The 26,350-nt window shown below is 43.3% G+C and overlaps 3 protein-coding genes across 5 annotated transcripts in view; 2 read left to right on the top strand and 1 right to left on the bottom strand.

Annotated features, from left to right (window-relative positions):
- PYGL (glycogen phosphorylase L) overlaps positions 1 to 24,154 on the top strand; it is a 62,240-nt gene extending 38,086 nt beyond the window's left edge. Inside the window, exons 20-21 of one of the 3 annotated variants that reach the window (XM_088839719.1) lie at positions 1,350 to 1,522; positions 24,015 to 24,154. In XM_088839719.1, coding sequence (XP_088695845.1) covers positions 1,350 to 1,522; positions 24,015 to 24,051 — 210 coding nt within the window. In that variant the 3' untranslated portion in view covers positions 24,052 to 24,154. Of the gene's footprint in view, positions 1 to 1,349; positions 1,527 to 14,224; positions 15,783 to 24,014 lie in introns of those variants that run through there. The other 2 variants (XM_055435420.2, XM_088839720.1) reach the window with 2 other exon arrangements.
- ABHD12B (abhydrolase domain containing 12B) lies at positions 1,521 to 25,644 on the bottom strand. Its single transcript, XM_055435426.2, has 15 exons — positions 25,573 to 25,644; positions 25,054 to 25,115; positions 24,225 to 24,578; positions 19,019 to 19,146; positions 17,861 to 17,963; positions 16,038 to 16,157; positions 14,085 to 14,115; positions 10,691 to 10,736; positions 10,456 to 10,585; positions 9,995 to 10,032; positions 8,274 to 8,353; positions 4,297 to 4,379; positions 3,015 to 3,093; positions 2,322 to 2,440; positions 1,521 to 2,222 (listed from the first exon to the last, which is right to left on the bottom strand). The coding sequence occupies exons 3-15, from the start codon at positions 24,284 to 24,286 to the stop codon at positions 2,195 to 2,197; spliced, it is 1,047 nt and encodes a 348-aa protein (XP_055291401.1). The 5' UTR covers positions 24,287 to 24,578; positions 25,054 to 25,115; positions 25,573 to 25,644; the 3' UTR covers positions 1,521 to 2,194.
- NIN (ninein) overlaps positions 24,127 to 26,350 on the top strand; it is a 144,027-nt gene continuing 141,803 nt past the window's right edge. Inside the window, exon 1 of the mRNA XM_055435410.2 lies at positions 24,127 to 24,328. The gene's annotated coding sequence lies outside the window, so the exon portion shown is untranslated. The remainder of the gene's footprint in view (positions 24,329 to 26,350) is intronic.

The raw sequence follows: 26,350 nt of genomic DNA on the forward strand, positions 1-26,350 counted from the left end.
GTAAGGAAAGTGGCCACCTCCAGCTTCTTCCTCTTGCCTTCAATCCATGCTTGTGTATGGCAAGAATGGAGAAGAAAAAAAGTAGAAGTGAAACAGAGCAGGAAAGGAAAATATATGTGAGCGCAAGCACAAATGTGAATGTGGGTTCTACACAGTAGTCCCTTCTGTTGAAATGATGGCCCTGATCCAAGGGATGCCCACCTAGAGGCCCAGCATTCCGCTCCACCTTTCTTCTTCATTAGTTCAAATTGCAGCTTTTACTCTTAACAATAATTGCATTGTTGAGGCATAGAAAACATGGCCCATGTTGTTGGGAAGTCTAGTCATTATCCCCTTAAATAAAGAACATGAAAAACGGAAGCTTTTATTCTCTTCTTATTGTAGTAAATTTCCAAAGTGTGAATAATTTCAGACTCACAGTTTTAGTTTTTGTTTTAAATGCTTTTAATGCATTGCTGTCTTTTTCAAATAATATTCTAGTCATTGCCATCGAACTCCTTCTTAGAGTCCTTTACAAAATCACAAGGCTATAAAATAAATAGCTTATATTTTTTTACATAAAATTATGAGAGATGTATTTTATTTAGATATATAGTCATATATTTTTTATTTAAGCTAAAACCTTATTTGGTCCTGTTTTCAAACCCCAGTGGAGTATCTGGGATTCAATGTAAACCTATTGGAGTATCTACCTTCAGAAAAAAATGAAGAAAGAGAAGTCGGTGAATAAAGTCTCCTATGGGATTGTTTGCCTGTGTGACAGCTAACATTCTAAAGTAGTGTTTCTTGAGCTCTGACCATGAGCCACAGGGTAAATTTCTTATATGGCATCTAGCAGACAATGGAAGTTAGTCCCTTCCTTTCCCGTGTAGTTTAAAGGAAGCTAAGATATCTTCATTCAAAATGAAGATGGGAAATACAGCTTACATGCCAGAACATTGTAACTATGACAGAAATTACCAATTAAGGTTTCTCTGAGAGTGAAAAATACTTTCTTTTTCATTTTAGAGAAATATAATCTTAAATACCCTAGAGGGCATGGCAACCCACTCCAGTATTCTTGCATGGAGAGCCCCATGGACAAAGGAGCCTGGCAGGCTATGGTCCATAGGGTTGCAAAGAGTTGGACATGACTGAAGCAACTGAGCACAGCACAACAATCTTAAATAGGAGAATGCACAGGCTGCCTATCCAGCTCCCAACTGTGAAACAAATGTACTTATGACTCATTACAGATTACTCCTGTCACTTTCCCCATGAATTATACTTGGATGTGCTTGGCCTGATGTCTGTCATAAAGCTTGGTGTGTACTCAGGCCCTGGGTCTTAGATACATGTGTCATTTACAGAATCCAAAGGCCTGGAACATCATGGTCCTCAAAAATATAGCCGCCTCGGGGAAATTCTCCAGTGACCGAACAATTAAGGAGTATGCCCAGGACATCTGGAACATGGAGCCTTCTGACATAAAGATTTCCCTGTCCAGTGAACCCAGCAGTGGGGCGAACAAAGCCTATGGAAAGTAAGTCGTAAAATGTCCTGAGAAAAAAATATCTTCTTACTGGACTTGAACATTTTTACAACATTCTTTGGTTTTGTTTCATTTTGTTAAATAATAATCTAGTTAAGTATCTCTGGGAATTGGGAGGGAAAGTGCATGACTCTACTAGGGCTAATAAAGTGTCACTTTCCAAAGGCCATATGAGTGCCATATCTATTTTGTAGCAGATTGGGGAGCAGACTAGGACTTTCCCCAGTGCTATTCAGAAGGCTAGAAAATAGCTTGGAGCTTTTTAATGCCTTTTAAATTAACTAAACTGAAATACAAATTATTTAACTATTGGAGCAACTTTCTTATACTGCTGTCTAGGTCCAAATCAAAGACCACCTTATCCACAAATACCCTCAGAATGTGGGTAACTGTACATTTTTAGATGGAATCAAATTTTTACCAAATTCTCATTCTCCACAGTGATATTCCTGCATGTTCCCCAAAGGAGACTATGATAAGATAAACGAGAACATTCCATAATCCCCAACATCCATGCTTTCTTTCCCTTACTAAAATGGCAGGTGACTTGTAAAAATGTCAGTAAGTTCAGCTCACTCAAGCAGCCCAATACAGTTTTACATAAAAAGTTCACATCACAGCTGGTGTCCAGACCAAGTCTTCGCTCTCTGCTGTTCTCGGACTTCACGCCCACTGCTGGCTCAGGAAATCTCTGCAGGAAAAAGACCTTGATGATCTTACATGCCTTCCCCACCACATGGTCTAAGTAAGCCAGAGCAGCCCTCACTACATTTAGCAAAGAAACTCTTACCTCACGGTATGTAACAGTGCAGAGCTTTTACAAAGGGAGTTGTGGCGGAAGCCAGGAGGAAAGATCACCATCTTCACCCTCTCTTTGTTCCTATATGCATTGTAGGCAATTTCATAGAGCTGCAAGGGGCAGAAAGACACAGACTCAAAGGCTGATCCTTGAAGCTGTTGTTTTGTTTTTCTAGTCTAATTTTCCTGAAAGGGTACAGAAACAACTGTCTTAGGGAGTTAGTTCCATTCAGTTGGCGATGTGGCACCCTCCATATCTCTGAGTGGCTGCCTCTACAACCAAGGAAGGAAAGCTGCACAGCACATAGAACAGTGACAAGACCTCATCATACCCCTTCCAATACCTCCCTGCAGGGGACAAGGGATTGCAGTGGACCCCCACTATTTGTTTAAAAGAAAAGGAACAGCATCCCTATTTTTAGAGCCACTACAGGAAAGACTGCCTGGAAGTTTCCAGAGCATTCTGGGATCTTCTCTACATTTGCTGATCCAGACCCCAGATGAGGAAGCAGGATTCCCCCACAAATACTCCTTTGAGCTGAACAGCATAGCACGCTGATGCAACTCAGGGTGCACAGAATCCCTTATAACGTCAGAGACCCTTCTGTCGGCACTAATCAAAGTTTGGCTGGCAGAGAAAATGGTGAAATTAGTATGTTTCCATCAGCCACTGAGCTTAGTATACCTTTTTTCCAAATTCCAAAGGTACCGTTTTGTCATCCTCACCATGTATGATGAGAAGGGGAGAAGACAGGAATTTGACACTAGGAACAAGTGCAAGAAAAGTATTCAGTTCAAGAAATACATTGAGATTTCTCCTCTTCTAAGTTCAGGCTTTAGCAAAACATGAGGTTCACCCAAAATAAAAGACACTCTTTCTGTCCCTCCCAGGAATAACAACTTCATATATAATAAGCTTCATATAATGACATTTTTCTACCAGCCAAGATTCTTCTATTTACGCATATAATTTAACTAGGTATTTAATTTATTCTTATGTGATTTTTTGAAAATAACAAAAAGTGAATTTGTACAGAATTAAAAGAACGTCACTTTTTTCTTATTCTACCTCATTTCATAATATGTGGAATGTTTTAATTAAAATAAACTGAACAAAACCAATAATAAGAACTACCACAAGACCAAAGAGAACTCTTTGTAGCAATTTATTTACATTTCCCCATAAATGTACAGGATGGACATGAGATGTTAACAGGTTCGACTAGCTTCCTGGTCAACTTCCTATTTGGTGATTCAAAAAGGCCATGACATGAAGAAGGGCAAAAGCCCGTCCTTCAGTTCAGTTCAGTTCAGTTCAGTCGCTCAGTCGTGTCCGACTCTCCGCGACCCCATGAATCACAGCACGCCAGGCCTCCCTGTCCATCACCAACTCCCGGAGTTCACTCAAACTCATGTCCACAGAGTCCGTGATGCCATCCAGCCATCTCCCAAATTCTGATAGCAGCCAACCCTGCCACAGTGACTCACTGCTACTCCTCAGGATGTCAGATGCCTCAAGTGTGTTGAAATAGGAATACATACTGATAACAACTACCTGTTTGCAAGCACTCTAGATTCTCCAACTGTGAGAAGCTAGCTTGCCACATTCTAATCACTGGACTTGCTGTTGGGTAGTCGGCTGGATGGTGTATGGATTTTGGTTACATGGGGAATAAGGCCTAGAAGTCAGAGATTCCTCCAAGGACTGCTAGATTTAGACCCGACAGGACCTTTAAAAGGTCCTAAAACACCATAAACTACAAATCTTTTCATAACTTCAGAGAAAAGCACTGAATTGGTAAAGTTATTAAATTAGACATAAACATAATACCAAATACTAAAAATTTGTAGACACTTTACCCCAAATCCTACTGCCCATCTAACAATTCTCATCTACCTATTCAGTAAGTCACATGATAATTACCCCCCAGGATCTAATAAAGGACATCTTTACACGATTAACTTACTTTTCATCATTGGGGAAGACTAGTTTGTCTTTCCTCAGGGCATCCATAATTGACCTTAAAAATCCTGGAAGGTTCCGGTAAATCTATTTTTCAAAAAGAAAAAAAAATATGGCCTAAAGCTATGTCATTTGTTAGAGGGTCTCACTATGAACTGTAGTAGTATAGAGTGTAGTGACTTTCTAAATATACTAAACTTCTTTGGAAAACATAACTTTTATGATTTTAAAAACAATTCATGTTACTTTCACCTTCACACTTTGGAAAATGCAAGAAGGAAGAAAAAAGAAATCACACATGATAAAGTAGACAGTGCATGGGGCTTCCCAGGTGGCACAGTGGTAAAGAATCTGCCTGCCAAAGCAGGAGACTCAGGTTCGATCCTTGGGTTGGGAAGATCCCTTGGAGTAGGAAATGGGCAACCCCACTCCAGTATTCTTGCCTGGAGAATCCCACGGACAGAGGAGCCTGGCAGGCTACAGTCCATGGCGTCACAAAGATTCAGACACAACTGAGAAACTAATACTTTCACATTTTCACACTTGGTAGGGAAATGGGTACAAAATATGCAGGTTGAGGCCAGTAAAGACAAACTTCTGCTTCACAGTTTGGACGTGGGCCTGCTGCTTGCGGGAACCTGCGTGGTTCCCCATGGTCTGTCTGGCCTGTGTTTCTGGCATGGTCACAAAGCACAGGACCCACATTCAGGTGCAGTCTGGAGATCCTAACACTGCTTCTCTTTCCCGCCCTTCCTTTGCCCTTATCAGTGCTAAGGGCAAGATTTCTTGTCTTCTCTTTCCTTTGTCTTTGGTTCTTCCACCCCTGGAATCAGGACTCCTCTGATGAGCGCTCAATAAAAGAAGTCCTTTGGCAGTTCCTCTCAGGTTCTGGAGGAGGGAGTAGAAAGTGGACCTCAGTCCATCCACTCCCGTGATCCCTCACTCCTCTCCAGCCAGGGGTGCCCCTTGGGACTTACAGGTCCAGCTCCCCTCCAGCCCAGACCACAGTGAGGGGCTCCTAGTTGGTCTCCCTGTTTCCTCTCTGTTCTGGAATTGTACCAGATAAATATTCTTTAAATCTGCTGTTACAGATTGTGGGGAGTGGAACTCTATCTATTTAGAAAAACAAACAGCTCCTACCTTGGCTGCAAGGCCACTCACATTTGGCCACAGTCTTTCATCCCAGAAGCTGTCTGCCAGGAGTTAGAAAAGGTAGGACTGAGTCCTGTTCCCTCTTTACAGGGTGAGTGGCAATTGGGCAAGCCACTGAGCCTCCAGCTCCTTCAGCTCTCCGTGGAGGCAACGGTGCCAGACTCAGGTGCTGTGAGGATTTAAAAGGAGGACGAGTGCAAAAGTTCTTACATAGAGGTCCTCCGTGCCTCTCGAGTATCTTACAAGACAGAATCGCCCCATTCTGGCCACATGCCTTGGCTCACCTTCTCCCCTCCTGTCTGTGTTTCCTAACTGCTCTCCCTCTCCCTCACCTCCTAAGAAATGAGCTTAGACCCTCTCTTTGTAAGTCTTCACTGATCACACCTGCACATAAGACCCTTCTCTTCGCTGAATTCTCCTGTCCCTGAAATTATTGTTCTAGGCCCTCCCCCAACACAAGCTTAGTCTACTGTGTACCTGAGTGGGAAAAGGAACTGGTGTTTGTTGAGTGCCTGTATTTTGCATGATTATTTTACTTAATTCAAAAATACAAATTCACAAAATCCCTGTGCAGTATCAACCTCATTATAAAAATAGGAAAAATACAACAAAGGGAAGTAGTTTACCAAAGTCATAATTGGTTAGTGGCAGAGACAAAATCTGAACCCAAACCCAAACCTGTCTAGCTTTATGAAGCCGAGTCTTTTTCCACTTTGCCATGCTGCCTTCCTATTACAACTAACTGATTCCAAAGTGATACATGGAAATCCATGTCATTACTTTATATCCCTATCTCCCCAATTGCAGAAAACTTCTTAAGGGTTAGGACCTACACCTTTTACTGTATCCGAGTCTCACACCACCTACACTTTCTTATTCAACAGTGCCTTATCAACGGCACTCCACTGCTAATAAAAACAACTAATGGCCACTGAGTGGTTACTCTGTCAGCACTCTTACACATGCTTTTCATATGTGAATTTATTTTTCACAATAATCTTGAATAGATTGTTAATATGCCCATTTTATAGATGAAGCATTAAAAGCAATTAGTCCAAGGTTACCTAGCTGTTAAGTGACACCCTGGGGAAAAAACCCTGAAAGTCTGACACCAGAGCGATAGTTCTTAAAGAAAATATGTTAAAACCTTTCTGTGAAGGTTTCAGACATCTACCAAGGCAGTGAGGTCTTGAGTGGTCCAGACCCCAGAGAGAAGGGATGCCCAGAGAGGTGAGCCTCACACTCAACACCACTTTGCTCCTTGAGACAACTGCCAAGTCAGAAGAAAGCCAGAAAGTAGAGGCCAAAGAACACAGACAAGGTGACACAAACAGAACACACAGTAAGAGAGCAGAATGTAATTACCATAAACTTCAGACTAAGGATTACATCTGAGGTGAGGCGCAGTGCATTGAGAAGTAACATTACAGGAGACTTCCAGAGTGCCAGTGGTGCTAATTTCTTGACTTGAATGGTGGTTACATGGAGGTTCAGTTTATAACTATTAAATCACAGACGTCTCTATTATGTTCAACTTCAGAATTAACAAAATTTAATAAAAAAGTAAATGGAAAAATTCTATCTAACCTGTAACATGTCTACAAGCTAGTGAATTTATTAGTAATTATTCAGAGTAACAGTAACATATTCAATTAACTATCTTTAAATTAATATTAATTGTCTGGAACCAATTAAAATGATTTATTTATTGAATCTTAAATTACTCAGCATTCAGTATTTTGGATTGTAGAGGGCATTCCTGTAATGAGTTGAGTTTAGCATATGCAGGCATATTAAGATGATGTGGTTCTGTGAACTAGCTGTCCCAGGATGTAATAAGCTGAAATAGTTAAGCAAATTCCAGAAACTTCTATGATGATTTACTGTATGAAAAATTCCAAGGGTAGACAGTTGGATTTAAGTACTCTTAAGATGCCTTCCAACAGTATAATCAACAATTTGCAAATGTGGGCTACATGTTCCCTTTAAGAATCTCACCTCTTCTCTCTCATTTTCTAGCATTTACATAGAGGTATAACTGTAAGCAACTGAGCATGAGACATGGAATGAGATTATGAAATTAGCTAATGGTAACAGATGCAACAGATAAAAACCACATCTTGTCAGTCAATCTTTTCTATTTGACTTCTTGGAAAGATTGTTTTCTCCACCTGGGATGCCATGTAAAATCATCTGGCAGCTTCTTGAATTCTTTAGAGACTTTTTTACCATAAAATAATGAAAGATATGTGGTTGACATTCATAGGGCTAAAAGTGATGTATGAAAGCTTTATTTTCACTTTGAAAAGGGACAATAAATAAGTGAACCTAAGTCAAGTCTATGAAAAAACGATAAAAGAGAAGAGGTGTAATTTAGTTAACTGGGGGAGAGGGGGCTGTGAAAAAAAGCTTTGGCTCTTAATAAGCCACTTAAGGGCTTCCCAGGTGGTGGTAGTGGTAAAGAACCTGCCTGCCAATGCAGGAGACATAAGAGATGTGGGTTCAACGCCACGGTTGGGAAAATCCCCTGGAGTAGGGCATGGAGAAACCCATGGACAGAGGAGCCTGGCGGCCTATAGTTCATAGGGTCTCAAAGAGTTGGACACGACTGAAGTGCCTTAGCACGGCACATACACAAGCCACTCAATCTATTAGAAGGAAATAAAAGAACTAAAAATACAAAAGCCATTGTGCCCTCCTTTAATAGTAACTGGTTACTAACCTATCACAAGTTAGAATAACTTAGAAATATATAAGACTAATTAAGAAAGGGAAATGGTTAATAAACAGCCTGCACTTTGACTTCTTATAAAGATGTATGAGGCTCACCTTTAACAAGGGATAATTGATGCTTGCAACCCATATGTTGGTAAATGGAGCTTCCAGGATAATTGCATCAGCTGGGAATCCTTGAAAAATAAAAAAAGAAAGAACTCCCCTATCATGTTTAAGTACCGTCTTTCCTAAATAATGGATCCTCGTCTTGTACGTGAACTACCTGCATCAAAATCATTTGTGAATCATAATAAATTGTTGAATTTGTGAATGCACAGTAATGACCCCACACCAGACTTCAGTGAGAAGTCAGGATCTTGAGGGTGGGAAATGTGAGAATGTGCATTTTTAACCAGCTCCACTAGAGATTTCATTTCTGTGCACATGATAAAGAAAATCACTACCTTTTAAAACAAGCAGATTGTCATGACTTGGATAATTTAAGAAAGCAAAGTATTATAGGAAGGGAGAGTGTTCTGCAGAAGCTGACTAGGTTGTTTTGGTCAACACTGTGAGAACAAAAGATCAAACACTGAAGTTACCATATATGGACTTTAAAATAACTTATTGAAAATAACAAATGGTAAAATAGTGAAATATTTATTTTACTGCCACTCTAGAACTCTATACCCAGTAAAAATATCCTTTAAAAGTGAAGATGAAATAAAAACATTTTCAGACCAAAATTGAAAGAATTTCTCACCAACAGACAGGTAGAAGAAAAACCCCAGATGGAAGCATAGACATGTTAGAAATAATAAAGAGCAAAAAAAATAAATAAATAAAGGGAGGTAAATCTAAATATTGACTTTATAACATAAGAATAATAATGTTTTATGGAGTATTGTTATAGAGAAAATGAAAATACATGGTAGCAAAAGTTCATAAGTTGGGTACTTAATGGATTTAAAATGTTCTAAGATAATTACATTATCCAGGAAGTGAAATATTCACTTATGTAGGAATTTGCTGCTACTGCTGCTGCTAAGTCACTTCAGTCGTGTCCGACTCTGTGTGACCCCATAGACGGAAGCCCACCAGGCTCCCCCGTCCCTGGGAATTTAGTTCAGGTAATTCAGCGTTGTCAGCACTAAAGGAGCCATGAGAGCTTAAAAGGAGCAATGAAATGATGTTTGCTTTATTTCCATAAGTAATTAAGATTGTGTGTAGCAGGTGACATGCTTTAAAATATTTACGTAACTCACCCTGACCTGTACTGCCAAGCTAAGTTCAAGATATAATGCAAGTGATTACAAGCTTTCAATGCATATCAGAATCAAATCACCTGGTCCTGTTCATAGAGTATCTAGTTCATGAAGACAGCCAGGATCCAAGATACCTGTGTTTATAACAAACACCCCCAGCAGATTCTGATAAAGGCAGTTCTCAGAACACTTTGAGTAACAATGACATAAATATTACATAAGGAGGGCTGCATAAAGCAAGTCTTACCTACTATTGCATAAAGTATAATTTTTCCCTCCTGTAGCAGATTACTCCATAACAAATACTTATTTATCACTTCACATGATGGCTCTTTTAAGGTAATTTTTAACTCTTTCCTTAGTATTTACTTTTAATTTCATGTCTCTGAAAACCAGCTATTGTTTTATATTAAATACAAAAAAAGAAAACTCATTACACTATCCAGAACTGCCTAAAGTTTGGGTGCTTATAGGTATCTCTGTGTTCAGACTGTGTACAATAGTCTCTTCGCTGTTTTTATTTTCCCATCTCAAGCCAAGAAATTATACCATGTAAGCATGTTATCATACCCTTCTCTTCTAGAACTTTTGCAGCATTTGTTGCAACTCTGTAAAGAAATGAAAATTAGCACACATGTGAAGCAGTGACTTAACAGTCAAGTAAACAGTATAAAATGCAACCTCCAATATGAGCATCTGATGAAAGCTCTTGACCCTCAAATGGGCACAAACACAAAATCTTGCACAGGATTTCAAGGGATTCCACTGACCCTAAACAAGAATCCTTTCATTTAAAACTCTCAAGGAGAGTTCTGGAATGGGCTTCGGTGTCACAGATAGCCATAGACAGCCATTACATGTTCCCTTAAATTACAAACAAGCATGCTGAGGTGTAAGGACACTAGCCACCTGTGGAACCTGAGAGAAACTGTCTACTAGCTCAGGGGTCCTCCTGCTGCTCACTGCTGTCTGTGATATGACACTAACGCCCCAAGGATCCACCTAAAGACCCATCTTCAGACCCCACTTACCCTGTCCCCAGAGAGTGGCCCCAGAGACACACAGGGGTGGTACCACTCCTTGCCTTGGTCCACTCATAGACACAAACTGCATCTGCAGTCAGTCCATCCTCCGTGGGTGTACCCGTCGAGTCCCCAAACCCTGCCCGTGAGGAAAGGCAAACAAAATATCACTACCTCCAAAATGAGGGCCATCAAAAGCCCCCTGCTTATTGAAAAATTTTTGTACACTGTTCTTAACACATACCTCTGTAGTCAACAGACAAGACATGAAAGCCACCATTACTCAGCACCTGGATGACAACGGAGCTGTTATCACTTACTTAGGAGATGCAAACAAAAAGGTGGTCTCACCTCCTCAACACTTCCATAATCCTGGTGGTAATGGTTAATGGGTAGAGAAAAGATCCATTTCTGAAATCTGGCGTTTGACATCAAACTTAAGATCACACTCAACAGGAAAGAACAGCAGAGCAGGATCACACAGTCTGGGTCACACCCTAGCTCTGTCACTTACCAGCTATCTGACCTTGGTCAAGCCACTTAACATCTGTGTAATCCATTCTGAGAAGTGAAAAACAATACTTTCAGGATGGTTGGAAGATTGCATGAGATGATGTATTAAAGTACCTTGGGGACTTCCCCAGTGGCCCAGTGGTTAAGAATCTGCCTGCCAATGCAGGGGACACTAGTTCAATTCCTGGTCCAGGAAGATTTCACATGCCACAGAGCAACTAAGCCCATGCACCACAAATACTGAAACCCATGCAACGAGGAGCTCGCGCTCTGCAACAAAAGAAGCCGCGAATATGAGAAGCTGGTGCACTGCAACGAAGAGTAGCGCCCCTGCTTGTTGCAGCTAGAGAAAACCCACACACACAGCAGAGAAGACTTAACGGAGCCAGAAATATAAATTAAAAAGTACCTTGAAAGTGTTAAGTCACTCAGTCATCTCCAACTCTTTGCGACCCCATGGACTATATAGCCTGCCAGGTTCCTCTGTCCATGGAATTCTCCAGGCAAGAATACTGGAGTGGGTTGCCATTTCCTTCTCCAAGGGATCTTCTGACCTAGGGATTGAACCCAGGTCTCCTGCATTACAGGCAGGTTCTTTACCGTCTGAGCCACATAGTGAATATCTTTCGTAGGCACTTCCTGAAGGTAAGAATGCTACACAGAGTTGTAGTAGAAGCAGTCAATAATGGGAAGATATTCATATTAAGTATAAACAGATAAAGAGTTAATATTGATCAAAAAGAAACCACTTGATTACATGAAACCACTTTCAAGCCCTGAATAGACAGAGAAATGAGAAAAGAATATAAAAACATAATTTTCAATGAAAAAAATACAAATGACAGATGACGAGAAGGGAGATAAAGGGGGACAGAACTTTACTGTGCAGGCACTTTTAAATTTTTATTTAGCTCTCACAACAGTCTTACAAGGTAGGTATTATCTGCATTTTACAGATAAAGAAACTGAGCCTTGGAGAACTTAAGTAACTTGTTCACACACATCCAAATGGCCAGAACTTGAACCACAGCAACAGAACCAAGATCACACTTGGGCCTGCCTGGGTTCAAACACTGTGCTTTCCCTACCAGGCATAGATGTGGGAGAAAAAAGAGAAAAGTGTTAGTCGCATCCGTCTCTTTGCAATGCCATGGACTGTAGCCCGCCAGGCTCCTCTGTCCATGGAACTCTCCAGGCAAAGATACTAGAGTGGGTTGCCATTTTCTTCTCCAGGAGATCTTCCCGAGCCAGGGATCGGCCTCGGATCTCCTACATTGCAGGCAGATTCTTTACTGTATGAGCCACCAAGGGAGCCTTTAGATGTGAGACACTGAACTTTAAATACAACTGAACTAATAATGAAGAAGTAAATGAAACTTTTTAACATTTAAACTACATTCTTTCCAAACAAGTTATCCAAGACACAGGGCGGTTCAGCATCCAAGGAACCTGGAACACCCCTGTGTTGTTTGTGGTTCCATAAGTTGAAGAACCACTTGACAATCAAACAACAGACCCTACTCACAAGAATCTATCTCCAGGAAAAAATTCCAAAAGAAGAATAAACTACCTGCTTAAAGTTTTCCGTAGCAATAGTATTCTAAAAGAATTTAGGAAAAAAAACTTGTATCAAAGAGGAGTAGAATATTTAAGTAAATAAATAATTGTCTATAAATAACAGAGAATGAGCACCCTTTAAGTTGGTAACTAATGACAACTATGGAAAAACATTGAAGAATATTCTTAAAATAGTAAAAGAGCACCACATAAAATTATATATAGAAACAATCAGTAACATAAAAACTTTATAGAGATTATAAACTAGGTGGGAATGGCACATAAATGAAAACATGTACGTGCTGTATGATTGAAGTGATAAATGAAGGAACGAATGAGAAAGGGGGAGACAGAAGGACAATTTACTAAGAACTTAATTATTAAAAGAAATTGCCTGTCCAAAGGAGACAATGAAGAGCTAAGGAAGATTGGTCAGGCTGGAAAACGATGACTATGGTGTGTGGAATCCAGAATCTGCCCGGCGGAAGAAGTCTTATCATAGCATCCCCACACATCCCACCCACCGCCGGGAGGATCTGGCTACGCTTCACATCTACACCTACGACATAGGAGACATAGAATTGAGCTTTGCCAAGAGTAGAAGGGGAAATATATATATATTCTCACAGCCATCAGCATCATACCCTCCCACTTGGAAAGTACAAAGAGTGGGGTTCAGAGTAGAAAGCAAACCTAAAAAATAATAGGCATCACCACCCCAGGCAAAATGGTAATCCAGCCCACCCAGGGGAGCAGACGGGAGAGGATGGCCCTGTCTGAAGAGGGGAAGGGGGATGAAGATGGTGCTAGAGTGCTGAGCCTGACAGGATTCTGGGCCCCATTCATGCTGTTAAATCAGGAAGGGACTCTGGGGTGGGAGCTGGCTTGTAGGAGGAGAGATCAGGTCCTGGGATCAATAACTAAACAAGCAGCCAGATCACCTGAGGGCAGGATTCCTAACCACCTCACAGGAGTGTGGGAGAGCTAAACAGTAGCTCGCCAGCCAGCTCTGAGTCAGACGCGGTGAGGCGAAGAGCCTCCTTACACTGGGAAGTGCAGGGGCCACCCCAACAAACCAGAGCCTGTAGCAGGCTGGTGAGGACACCAAGTTGTGGCCAGCCACCTTCCCTCTGCTGAACTTTTTGTGGGGCCGAAGAAGGGCCTGAATGATGTAACAGCAGACATTCTCTCTTTACCCCATACCACAGAAAGGTTGCTCCTGGTAGAAGGAGTGGCTTTTGCACTTAATATATTTTCTCAACCCAGCCCTCAGAAAAAGCAAAGCAATGTGTCTTCAACTCCATCTTGTGAGGAAAGGAACAAATCCATGGAAGTGTTTGAGACTCAGAGATGTTCACATCGGTCTCAATCCCCCAAGGTCAGTTTAGGAACAGAAGTGCATTCAAGGGACTTTAGGTCACAGATACCACCACCCGCCCCCTTGCCCCCACACCAGGGATCTCTCAGGAAATAACCAGGCTGTAGGCTAAGGAAGATCTTAGGGCTGTATCCCAGAAGAGAATAAATGGAGATGTAAAATTGGTGCCTTGAGGCCCCTTCAGACATACCTTTACTAGCTCCAGTCTATGAGAAGCTGCCCTGTAGAGAAGGTTTAAAAGAAAAAGCAAGAATTAGGAATTAGGATGACACATTCAACAAAAATCACTATCATGCTGCTGGCATCTGATCTCACCACTTTCTTTTTCAGGTAAGACAAATAAATAACCAGGTGAGAGGGCACTACTTCTTGGTGTTGGAGCCCCCGTGCCTGCATCAGGGTGAACTCCCCACGGCTCCCCACTCCCCGCCTTCCCCACAGTGAGCACCGCCTGCCCAGACCACTAGCGCTTCACAACATAAGCATCTGATGAACTGCTGACGATCCATCTTCTTGCACTGCTGCACAGCAAAACCTATTTCTCAGAATACTTCTAGAAGCCAAAGGAACATAAGTCCCAGAAAGTGGCTTTTCAGGAAAAGGGATGACATAGTCAAGTTCACTAAAGTAAGATCTGCCTACATCCTGTCCGCTCTGCCATGAAGAACATGATGAAGTGAGGAGAGAAACTCACAACCCTGGAGGTTCAAGAAACACTTTCTTCCAAATAACCATAGTCTGCTCTCTATGACCCACACAAAAGGGAGAAAAAGATGACTCAAAAGACAGAGGAGTCTTTAAAAACCATTTGAATTTTTAGAGCCACATTTCTTAAACATTAGTGAGTCATGAAACCCTTGGAACCTGTGATTAAAGCTATGGATCCACTGCCCTGAAAAATGTATCCACTCTTCAAATTTCATGTACAGTTCGAGGTTGGGAGTTCACGGACCCTCGGGGGCTTCTACGGATCCTGAGTCTAGAACCACTGTTTTCATCTAGGTTCCCTGTGACCTGTCATTTGGCCTCCTTCCAGCTCAGTACTGCTGAGACTTCAGGACAGAGGAAGTTAGCTAGCCCCAAGCCAGAAAATCTAGGAAAACGGGGGGCAAGAGCCAGTTCACTCAGAGGGCAGACGTGATAGTGTGGCCCACAGGACACATTAAAGAAAAGTGCGTTGTAACACCGTACCCAAGTTTGCACAATCGGAATAATGTTAAACAACGTTGAAACACGTTGACTTCACAAGAAATCTCTGTAAACATGACTCTAAGGCATAAACCTCAAGAAAGGCCCTTGAGCAAAGGCTTGAGAAAGTCACTGTCTGATGTGAAAGGCAGTGAGTAAAAGAGACACAGGCAAGGGAGCCGAGGGGCAGAGTCCAGAGCTTGTCACCGAGTTTGAGTGTCCCCCGCCCAGAGACTGGGCAAGGTCTGCGGGTCTCCGGGGCGCGCCGCCCCTCCCCCGCGCTGAGAGCCGCAGTCAGAGCCAATATTCCTCACCCACCGTAATGGCACAGCCCACAGAGGGGCTGGCAGTGCATCAAAGAAGAGTCAGGCTTCCAGGAGGCACTCTTTGTTACCAAGCAAGGGTGGGATGACAGGAGTGGGCTGAGGCATCGGTATTCTAGGCTAGAATTAGTCAGGTGGCCCCCAGAGCCTGGGATCAGAATTCTAGGGGATCTCTCCTGGAGATCATACATTTGGTTAATAGAATTCATTGCTACATGAAGGAATCTCCATGTGGTTCTGTGAGAAGACCATTAATGTGGAAACTCTTCCTTATCCTCCATACCTCATGCATATTTCCTATCAAGTCATCCATGGCTTCAGTTCGTCTTTTCCAACACGCTTACAGAATAAAGCAACACTGCCTGCTTTGAAATCAGTATCCACATTTTGAAGTTTGTCTCCCTTTCAGTTAAGGATCCACATTATTCTACATATGGAATATATAGTTTTGTTTTGTTTTTAAAGAGAGGCCTATTGCCAGAACACCCTCGAATTCCAACAAATGGAAACAAATGTGTGGAAGGATGCTTACAGAGTTAAAAACAGCTCTGCCTTTCATTCCCCCACAGGAATGAAATGCTCTTTTGCTCTGTTTGAGGGAAAAAAATAAAAATCCAAGCAAAGGCACTGACCTGTGTTGTGCACTGCCATGAAGATAAACAATAATTGGGTTGCCATCACAGAGGGCTGCTTCATACCAGCTCCGGCCCTTCCCCTTAGCATCCTCCCCCCGGTAGCTGGGAAGTGTGTGCCTGAAAAGTAAGGCAAGGTTTTAGCCAACATGGACATAGAGAAGAATTCTCTATCTTCGCCAAAAGTCTAAAACCTCCTTATGTCAATCAGATACATATTTATGTATATAAAACATATTATATACAAAACCACCTAGGAAAGCCCATATTAATTATCAGAATATATAATAAGTTATAGTTTTATATGTAAATATTTAATCTATTTATATACAAAAATTTATCTGAGTAATATACGCATGGGCTTCCCAGGCAGCCCTACTGGTAAAGGACCCACCTGCGACTGCAGGAGACATAGGAGACGCAGGTTTGATCCCTGGGTCGGGAAGATCCCCTGCAGGGGGCATGGCAGCCCACTCCAGTATCCTTGTCTGGAGAATCCCATGGACAGAGGAGCCTGGCGGGCTACAGTCCATGGGGTCACCATGAGTCAAACACGACTGAAGCAACTTAGCATGCACACAGGCAATATATGCACATGGTACCAATTAAAATATAACACCATGAACATCTTATAATGAAAATTATTACTGCCCTAGCCCGCCTCCCCCATGCCAAGGGATAACCCTTTTTAACCATTTAAGGTTTAGTTCTTCTGATTCCTACACCAATTATGCTTCCAAAACTGCAATTCTTAGGTGTGGCTTATTGAAATGCAATCTATTTAGTGGAAACCAGTAAAAGATAATAGATATTTGCCACCTGCTATTGGTTTGGCTGAAGAAACAAGCTGGAAAAAAGTTAAAGGGAAACCAGTTTGGGTAGAAGAAAAGAACTTAAATATGAAATTAAGTTATTCTTCTCAAAAAACTGAGTGACCTTGTTATTTTAAACACCCGAGTAAGCTCTAGTTCCCCCCCACCCCTGCACCTTGTTAAATCAATGAATGAACTCTGATAACACAAATACTACCATATGACACATCACCAAGGGACTTGGAGAACTGGCCACATGATGATGAATCTTCAATCCTCCAATCACTTAGAGGCAAAAAGTCTGACATCAAACCCCCAAGCCCTCTGTACCAAAAAGACAGGCATCATTGCCAGCTAGATAAGTGGTCATGAGGACAGTTGACTCACTCAGCCAAGGGTGGATGGGGCAAGAGCAAAGAATAAAAATATTTTCAAATTCCAGCACTATCAGTGGAACTGTATCCTACAGATTAGAAAAAAGTTATGTGAACCCATATTGGTTCCTAAATATTCCATGATCACATGTTCAAACTCAGGGAGGTGAAATATACAAGAAGACAATGGAAAACTGGCCGCCAAGAACAAGCAGGTAGAACCAAACAGAAGAAAATGTTGAGATTAGCACAGCAAGACAGACAGTAGGATGCTCATAACCTTGTTGGACAAATATTTATGGAAAGCCTTTGCCAAGCACCATGCTGAGCACTGAAAACCCACTAACAAAGTCCCCACCTATGAAGTTACTGTCTCGTAAAAAAGACACACATTAATCAGATAATCACACAAGGAATAAGGCAAGGAAGAGAACGACCCAAGGCACCTGAAAAGTAAGATTCTCAAAAAGCAAATTCAAGCAGGTCAAATGTCAATACAAAGGTAAGGTGTGTGGAACAGCTTCCTCCAAGGAACACTGACCTCTCCACAGGCAAGTAACACAGCACTGCTCACCTGTGCCCTGTAACATGAAAGCCCCGCCCACTAAGCACCCCAGTGTCCAATCAGCACACTCACCAGATTCCCAGAATTACCCCAGGTTCAACTTTGATGTAGAAGTTCACCGTGTGAGGAATCTTCAACTCTGGTTTCTTTAAATCCACAAGAAATGGTGCTTTGACTAGAAAGTAGAATTCATTACCAACTCCCAGAATCCAAGTCCATGTCTTTTAATCACAATCCAAAAAAGTAATTAGCCTCATGTTTGACATGTTTCTAAGTTACAAGCACTACACTCAATTCCAAGCAAAGTATTTTATAAACTAGGACTAACCCACAGAAGAATTGACCCCCACAAATACTCTAAAGCTAGACTTAAAAATAGCACCAGGGTGGTAGTCCCTAAGAGAGTTTATTCCACTTTATCCCTGTTTCAAGTGAAAAGCAAAGGAGACCATTCACCTAAAAAATAAGAGGGTATAGAAGAAGGTAATGAGTTTTGGGGCAAAGAGATTTTTGGTTGGATGTTTTTTCTTTGGCTGCGCCGGGCCTTAGTTGTGGATCTCCGGGTCTTCCTTGCAGCATATGGGATCTGTAGTTGCAGCATTTGAACTCTTAGTTGTGGCACGCAGGATCTAGTTCCTTGATCAGGAATCGAACCTGGGCCCCCTGCATTGGGAGCATGGAGTCTTAGCCACTGGTCCACCAGGGAACTCCCAGTAATGTGTGTTCTGCTACTTAAGTCATGCATTACTTTTGCACTAAGTAAAACACAGTCACTAGCCATAAACCATGAAATGTCCAAGATCAGCGTAACACTTAGAGGCACACAGGTGACAGCACTACCTGTGGCCAGAAGAACCATGTGCCACAGCATTCAGTAGAAACAACACGGGAAAACAGATTTCTCACATCAACCTGTCTCTGCCTAGGGATACAAGCAAAAAGAGGAAGTGAAAAGGCACAGAATACAGAAAGCACTAAGGTATCCAGATTAACAGCTAATTTGAAGACTGAGCTTCAGGATTGAAATCCCACCCACAAGACCACGGTTTTCTATCTATCCCAACAGTTCACCAGGATTCATCCTAGACCCCAAAGGCAATATCATTAGGTTTCAGACAATTTAAGTCTAGCCATATCTTATCTTTCTCACTATGTCATAACTGTAAGGGCAGTGAGTTCTTTAATTGGGAAAAAAATATAAAGGCAGATTCACAAAAGGCACATACTTACAAAAGTTTACAAAAATCAGCATTTGCATCAGAGGAGGGCAAATGTGTTCTTTTAATGATTTACTCGTAAAGCTGTCACACACAGTGGCAATTTTCCTTCCGAGTGTGGAACAGGAGTATGGGAAAGATCTGTAAGATATTGTGAAACAAAGAAGGTATTCAAAATCAGTCCAAGTTTTGTCTTGGTTTGTTTTTCCTTTTAACGTCCAAATCAAATTCCACAGACTGACACTGGGAATTACAGGCAAGCTGGCATTTAAGCAAAATCCTTTACGGAACTGTATGGAATTAGGGCAGATCCAGACCAGACACTATGGGAGAACCAGGAGAGGAAAGGACAATCAAGCCCCCAGTCAGCTGCCCAGAAAGCCCCGGGTATGACGGGATAGGAGAGGCGGGGACACAGACGCACCCAAGTCAGACTTGCTTTCTCAGTGCACCCCACAGAAAGCCACGGTTGAACCCCAAAGTCAGCAGACTGAGTCTTGGGAAAAAATGAGCCAATGTGAGAAAAAACCCCACTTCTGAGGTGAGTGGGATCGTGAGGAGCAGGGTGGGGTGCAGGGCAGGACCTGGTCAGGTGATGGGACACGGGGGGGCGGTGCAGGGGGAGCCACACACATCTTGTTTATTCTACTGTCCCATTGGCATGAACCATCCAAACTGGGAGCCACCAGCAGACAACTTATGATTTTTCCATGAGGGCTCACTCAGGCCACCTCTGTCTCTAGTCACATCTCCCATGAGAGTTGAGTGTCTCCCGAACCTTTTAGAAATGAGGGGTACAGGAAGTCAGTGTCACCACCTCCCACTCCCAGTTTTTCTTCACATCATTCCTTAAATGCATCCCTTTTCCTATTGTGAAAGGTCAATGGGAAGACTATCAATGTAATCAAATTATGAGGTTGTGGGGGCTGGAAAGCATGTGTGATGCACTGTTTCCATGTCCTGATTTCTCTGCTGGACTAGAGGCACCTTAGAAGACGTTACATACAAGTTAATACCTGTACTTTGCAAATGAAGAGATTGAAAAGTTAAGTACCCTTCCCAAGGTCACACAGCCAATGAATGGCAGAGCCATGTGAATCCAGAGTTCCAGGATGATCTCCAGTGAGCTGTCACAGTCCTGGTGAGTTCTCCTTGTCATCCTTGAAGCAAAAATGAGCCCCAAGAATGAGGCTGGGCTCTAGCCAAGTCCAGTTCCTTCAGAAGTTATATCAGGATCCTTTTCTGCATCCTTCCTGTGTTCTTGCCTGGAAAATCCCAGGGACGGGGGACCCTGTTGGGCTAACGTCTATGGGGTCGCACAGAGTCGGACACGACTGAAGCGACTTAGCAGCAGCAGCAGCAGCCCTTCTCAGGGTCCCTCCTTCCTCCCACTCTCTTCTTCCATCCTGTTCCCATATTCTCAGAAGATACCAAAAGCATCAAAGAAAGACCTCTAAAAAACTCTCCCTCTAGTGTAATAACTTAAAAATCAGGGCACTTATATACATATTTGGAAAAGACATGGAGGCAGAAGATAATGAATCTCTAATGAATTGCCAGCAATTCTGTGGGGAGCAAAAGAGATAAACAGGCTAAGGGTGATGGGCAGCTCTTCAAATACATCAGCCGTGGGCAACTGCATACCCATAAAATCAGCAAAAAAGAATGAAAATGATTGTTTCATACTTAAAAATAGCCTCTGTGAAGGTGGTTGGAAGGAGAGGACACTGTTGTTCCAATTTTAGAGATAAGAAACTAAAACCCAAAGAAGCCACTTTGAGCCACAGATCAAGCCCAGACAGACAGGCAAAACTGAATTATTATGCTTCCTTCCAGTTGGCTGGATCCGGTTTTCTTTCTCCTGACTCTCTGAACTCCGGCTACCCTGCGTGTTAGTCTCCCACTAAGTTGCCTTTTGAAGGTAGCAGGGTGCTTGGGAAGCAGAGGCAATAGAGGGAAATATGCTTCTGTTTTTAAAGAATAATTCATACAGGACCCTTCTCTCAAATAGCTCAAGGCACTTCTGTGAGAAGCGCTGTGGGAAGAGAACACAGTGACCAGATCCCTCCGAGCATCAATAATGCACAGCAGCTCCTTTTAACGAGGGGGCTGTCAGTTTGACTTCCCCTAGATCAATAGGGGATCAAAAGTCACCAGCGGCTAATAGACCTTATTTGAGCAGAGGATGCGGTTTCAGTCCAATCCTCGCTCACGGCCAGCACATCAAACAGCCACCTTGATGCTTTGGTGTTCTTTTGCCTACCCTTTGATCAGCTGTGGCTGTAACCGCACAGCATCCCACAGGGACCAAAGAACCTAACTGGACGATTCTTACTGGCGCCGGAACCTGAGTTGCTACAGGGCCAATCATCCTTGTTTAATGCTCAGAAGTACCAGCTTTGGGAAGCCCAACTCTGACCACAGTTGGCAAGACAACAATTCCAAATGTTAAGACATGCTGCACAGGCATCCTGTGCCCATTCATCCCAACAACACACACTGATCACCAAACACCAAGTTACCTCTTTCTCCTCCCTCCTTTCCTCCCAACCAGATCCCCTCTTTCCTTCACATCCACTCGAGTGTCCCCTCTTTTTCAAATCTTCTCTAGACCGATCTTCCCATGGTGACTTATCCTCTCTTTTCACCCCTCCCACTAATTATAGTCAGGGCCAGAATTTGACCCTTAATTCTTTGCTGGTTTTTTTCTCACCATTAGCCCTGTATCCCCAGTAACAAGAACCATGTCCCAGCCAATGCTGCTTTTACTTTCCACTCTGCCTAGCACAGGGCTGTTGCCCTTTGTTGTTTAGTCGTTCAGTCATGTCCAACTCTTTTGCGACCACATGGACTGTAGTCCACCTGGCTCCTTTGTCCATGGGATTTTCCAGGCAAGAATACTGGAGTGGGTTGCTATTTCCTTCTTCAGGGGATCTTCCCAACCCAAGGATCGAAACTGTGCCTCCTTCATTCCAGGCAGATTCTTTACCACTGAACCATCAGGGCAGCCCTGGGCTGAGTGTCATAAATATCCATTGAATGACAGGTTGAGAACAGAAAAGAGTGTATTTCTTTTATAAGGGAGAAGGAGGCAAGGCTTATTGGTAGCTTTGGGGGACAGGGAAGGGCTTCCTACTCTTTTCAGTAGGAATGTGAGCTACCCAAGAGCAGGGGTCTTACCTGTTTTATTTATGGCTGTGTGCCCAGAGCCTAGGCAAGGATCTGATAGGGAGGAGATGACCAATACACTGGGGAGGATGGAAAAGTTTGTCAGTCTTCTCATAGGGATTTTCTAAGTACCATCTAGAAATGTAAAGGCTTGAAGTGAAATAGGGAGAAATAAAAGGGGAAATAGCCGTTTGGGTTCCCCCAACTTCTTTCCTGAGCATGGTTTCCGTTTTTCTAATTCAAAAAAAATCAGCAGCAAGAGATTCACCCTGCGGGGCCCATCCATGTTAAGAAGTGACTACATCTGCTGAGACTTTCGTAAGATAAAAAAACCCATCCCCAAGGCATTAAAAAATAATCACTGTAAATATCATGATTAAATGTTCTCCTTGAATCTCATGACACATCACATCACAATAGATCCATGGCTACAGGCCATCCCAGGCACACAGGGAGCCTTCCAGAAATGTTTGCTGATCTAACCAGTCTCCATGAAACAAAAAGGACTTAAGATGCTGGATTTCAGTCTGCACCTCAGCCTGATCTAAATTAGATCAGTAATTTTCTGCTCAGATGAAGAATGCTCAAGTATTTTATTCTTTCAGAAAACATCTCAAGACTTATTTTTAGTAATTAGTATTTAGATGTAACAGGGACTTCCCACGTGGCACAGTGATAAAGAATGCAGGAGAAACGAGATAAGAGTTTGATCCCTGGGTTGGGAAGATCCCCTAGAGGAGGAAATGGCAACTGCTCCAATATTCTTGCCTGGAAAATCACATGGACAGAGGAGCCTGGCACGCTAAAGCCCACAGGGTCCAAAGAGTCAGACATGAATGAGCAACTGAATGGGCACACGTATAGAAGTAACAGAGGATCCCCCACTCCCCATCTCCACTCCTCTAGCAACAAAGTGGGCTGTTCTCTAAAAACACAAAGCAGCTTTCTCTGTCAAATAAGTGTTAAATAACCAGTCACGCATTCTATAAAGAACTCAAAAGTAAAAGGTGGTAAGTGCCAGCTTTCCCAAAACAGCTGCTTCAGGGATGTAAGGCCCACGATTGTGAAGTTTGAAAAGTGTAGCCAGTCAGGACATTGGGCCTGGTGTTTGGATCCAATACAAAAAGGGGCTCCAGCCTGCACTGTGGAGTCAGGGAGAGCTGCACTCTGCCCCCTGCCCTCAGCCACAGCAGGAAGAGAAGACAGACAATCAGGGTTGTCTTAGCCACTCAGATGTTCCAAATTGAGGTCTCCTATGCCTGGATGTGATTGTTGGATTTTTTGTAGTCAAAAAAAGTCAGGCAAAACAAAGCAAAGGAATACAAAGAAGAAAAGTAAACAAAACTGCCAATACCTTCCCACACCCACAAAACAAAATAAGATACCCAGTCTCGGGTCTGGGTTCTCCAACCAATACCTGGATTCAGTGCAACAAGACTGACAGGATATTGCTTGCTGGTCGATACAGGTAGTCTAAGATTACTGCTCAAGCCAAGGACTCATGGAAGAAAGAAAATGTAAAACCTGCTGACCTAGACATTTCAGATTTAAAGGATGTAAGAACTTGGCATGGGCAATGCCAAGTTATGGTTTCAATGTACTGTGCATCTCTAGCATCGTGGAGAGGTCTTCCTTAACTCATGGCAGAGTTCACACTCAGGGAGGTGGCTTTCTGACCCTTCCCATCTATACAAGTAGGCCCTTGATCTAACAGAATGCCATCCAAGACAACAACACAGATTTTTATTGTCACTAGTATTATAGCGCTGTTGGTAAAATGTCAAGGCAGTTAAGAGATTGATATAGAAACCTGAACCAGCTCTCTGGAATCTCTATTTCAGAAGCACCAAAGGGCTACACGTTCCTGAAAAATCATAGGCTGAGTCTCACGGGCCCTGGTAAGGGCTGAGGAAACAGCCGTCCAAGAGCCCTCGGGGCCTCCGAAGCACCGAGAGTCAGTGCCGGGCCTCCAGACCCCCGATCCGCGCCAGGTGGTACCTTCCCTGCCGCCTCCCAGGCAGCGGGGCGTACAGGGCGCCGCGCGCACTCACCGCACGTTCCGCACGACCATGTGCCACCAGGCGGCCACGGAGTCCCGCTCGTCCGGCTCCATCCCGCGTCGCGTCCCGATCCGCCACCACAGGAGCTCTCGCAGGTAACCGGGAGCCGGGAGCCGTGGCCCGGCTTCCCTCCTCCCCCGCGAGGGCGGCGACTACCCGGGGCCCTGCGGCGGGGGCGGCGGGGCGGCCTACTCAGCGCGGGCAGGGCGCGGCCGAGCCGGGCTGGCTTCGCGCACCCTCGGCCACGCGCAGTGACTTGTGATAGGAACAAGTGCCTTACTCTTCCAGCAGGCCGCGCGCGAAATCATTTCTATGTTATCCTATACTTCTGTGTGTGTGTGCGCCCTGCGTGGAGTAAAATACATTTCTTACTCTGATAGTAATAAAAGTCTGACAGTCACAGCTTTAGAAGACCCTCCTGAAGAGTATACGCTTTCCTCCACTTTAACCCCCTGTTATTCTTTTTCCCTTTTGTTTCCCTCCTTTTCCGGAATCTTCCCTTCCCAACCCCCATCTCCTCCCTCTCTCTCCCTCCTTCTCTCTCTCTCTCACTCACAAACACACACACACACACACACACACACACACACACACACCTGTCATCATTACTATAAGAGTTTCTTTGGCTCCCTTCCATTGACTACTACTTTACCTGTCTGCAGGGTTATGAACTACGCAATTCCTCCATGTGTGCAAACTCAGCACCTTCTTGGTGTTTTGTTTACCTAGCTGCAGGTAGCAGAAACCGCTCTGCAACTCACCCCTCTTGCATCAGAAGTTGAGGCTTTGAAAGATTTGGTGGGGATGCGCTTATGCTTACCTAGCGCACTGTCTCCTCGGAGCAGACCCTGTCCTCCACTGAAGCTGCTCCAGGAAAGCCACCTGGCAAAGTGTGAGGATAAGGGGTTAAAAAGGAATGAGGTTCCATTTGAAAGCAATTTGATGTCAGCACCAAGACTACATCTGGGAGGCAAGGTGCAGCCTCCTCAGAGGGAAAATGTGGTCTCTAGTGTGTCTGAGCTTTGCGGGCTTTGCCAGTTGAGCAGAAGGCACAAGGGGCGACTGCTCACCCACAGAAAGTGCAACTGACCAGACTGGAGGAAAGCACCAAAAGCCCTTGCAGGGCTGGGCGATTTCAGATGAGCGGTCAGAGGAGGGGGAGCTTTCTTCACTGCTTCTTGGAATTGCTCTAGGAATGTCAACTTTTGGCTGCACATCAAGATAGAAGCCGAATCAGATCAGGAAGGACTGAAGGAATCTAAGCCTGATTGATGAGCCAGCTGTAGCTGGGTCACACCCTGCGTGGTGAGAAAGGTTATGCCAGCATCAGATTCCATACCTGGAGTCATTCATCAGTGGGTCTGGAATCTCCTAGGTCTTGTTCTGGGGAGCTCCGGAGGATCGCCGGGGTCATGCCCTGTGGAGGCGGAGGGATCAGAGGTGGGGGGCAGAAGTGGAGGGAGAGAGAGCAGATGTTTTTGGTCCCAGATTCTATGTCCATCTGTTAATTCAGGTTGAAAGCTCAGAGGCCTATGTGCTGATTGAGCAAAGTTGTAAGCCCCAAGTCCATGGAAATGTTTGAAATGCTCAGCAAAATCTCTGAAGTTAGAAATCACTATGCCCACCCTTTTTTTTAAGACTGTAAAAATTAAAACCCTAAGAGAAAACAGCCTGGCACTCTGTGATGACCTAGAGAGGTAGGATGGGGGAAGGGGAGAAAGACTCAAGAGGGAGGAGATATATATATGTATATATAGTAAAATTATGATTGATTTGCCTGTTTGTACGACAGAAGTCAAAACAACTCTGTATAGCAATTTATCTCCAGTTAAAAAATTAAAAGATAATTTTTAAGTCCTGATAGAAAACTTTCTCCAGCATTAATAGCCCCTTTTCAAAAGACACATCCTGAAAGTCAGAGAGCAGAGTCTCTGCAACAATTTAGCAAAATATAAAAAACGAGTGATTCATTTATTCATTAAGCACCTATTTCCTGCATACATGTTAGGTGCCAGGCACCACATTTGGTGTTACAGGGACACAAAGCAGGATCTTGTCTGGTGGAGAGACTTACCTGCAGATAAAATGATAGTACAAAATAGGGATTGAAGAGTGCC

Source organism: Moschus berezovskii, chromosome 9 (genome assembly GCF_049115385.1).
Source record: "Moschus berezovskii isolate FMDL1 chromosome 9, NW_MosBer_1.0, whole genome shotgun sequence".
NCBI lineage: Eukaryota > Metazoa > Chordata > Mammalia > Artiodactyla > Moschidae > Moschus > Moschus berezovskii.

Coding starts and splice junctions, on each gene's coding strand:
- ABHD12B (XM_055435426.2), bottom strand. CDS start 24,286: ATGGAGCCGGACGAGCGGGACTCCGTGGCCGCCTGGTGGCACATGGTC. Junction 10,737..14,084: donor ATAGACTGGAGCTAGTAAAG/GTATGTCTGAAG, acceptor GTTGTCATCCAG/GTGCTGAGTAATGGTGGCTT. Junction 3,094..4,296: donor GTCTTCCCCAATGATGAAAA/GTAAGTTAATCG, acceptor ACTTGTTCCTAG/TGTCAAATTCCTGTCTTCTC.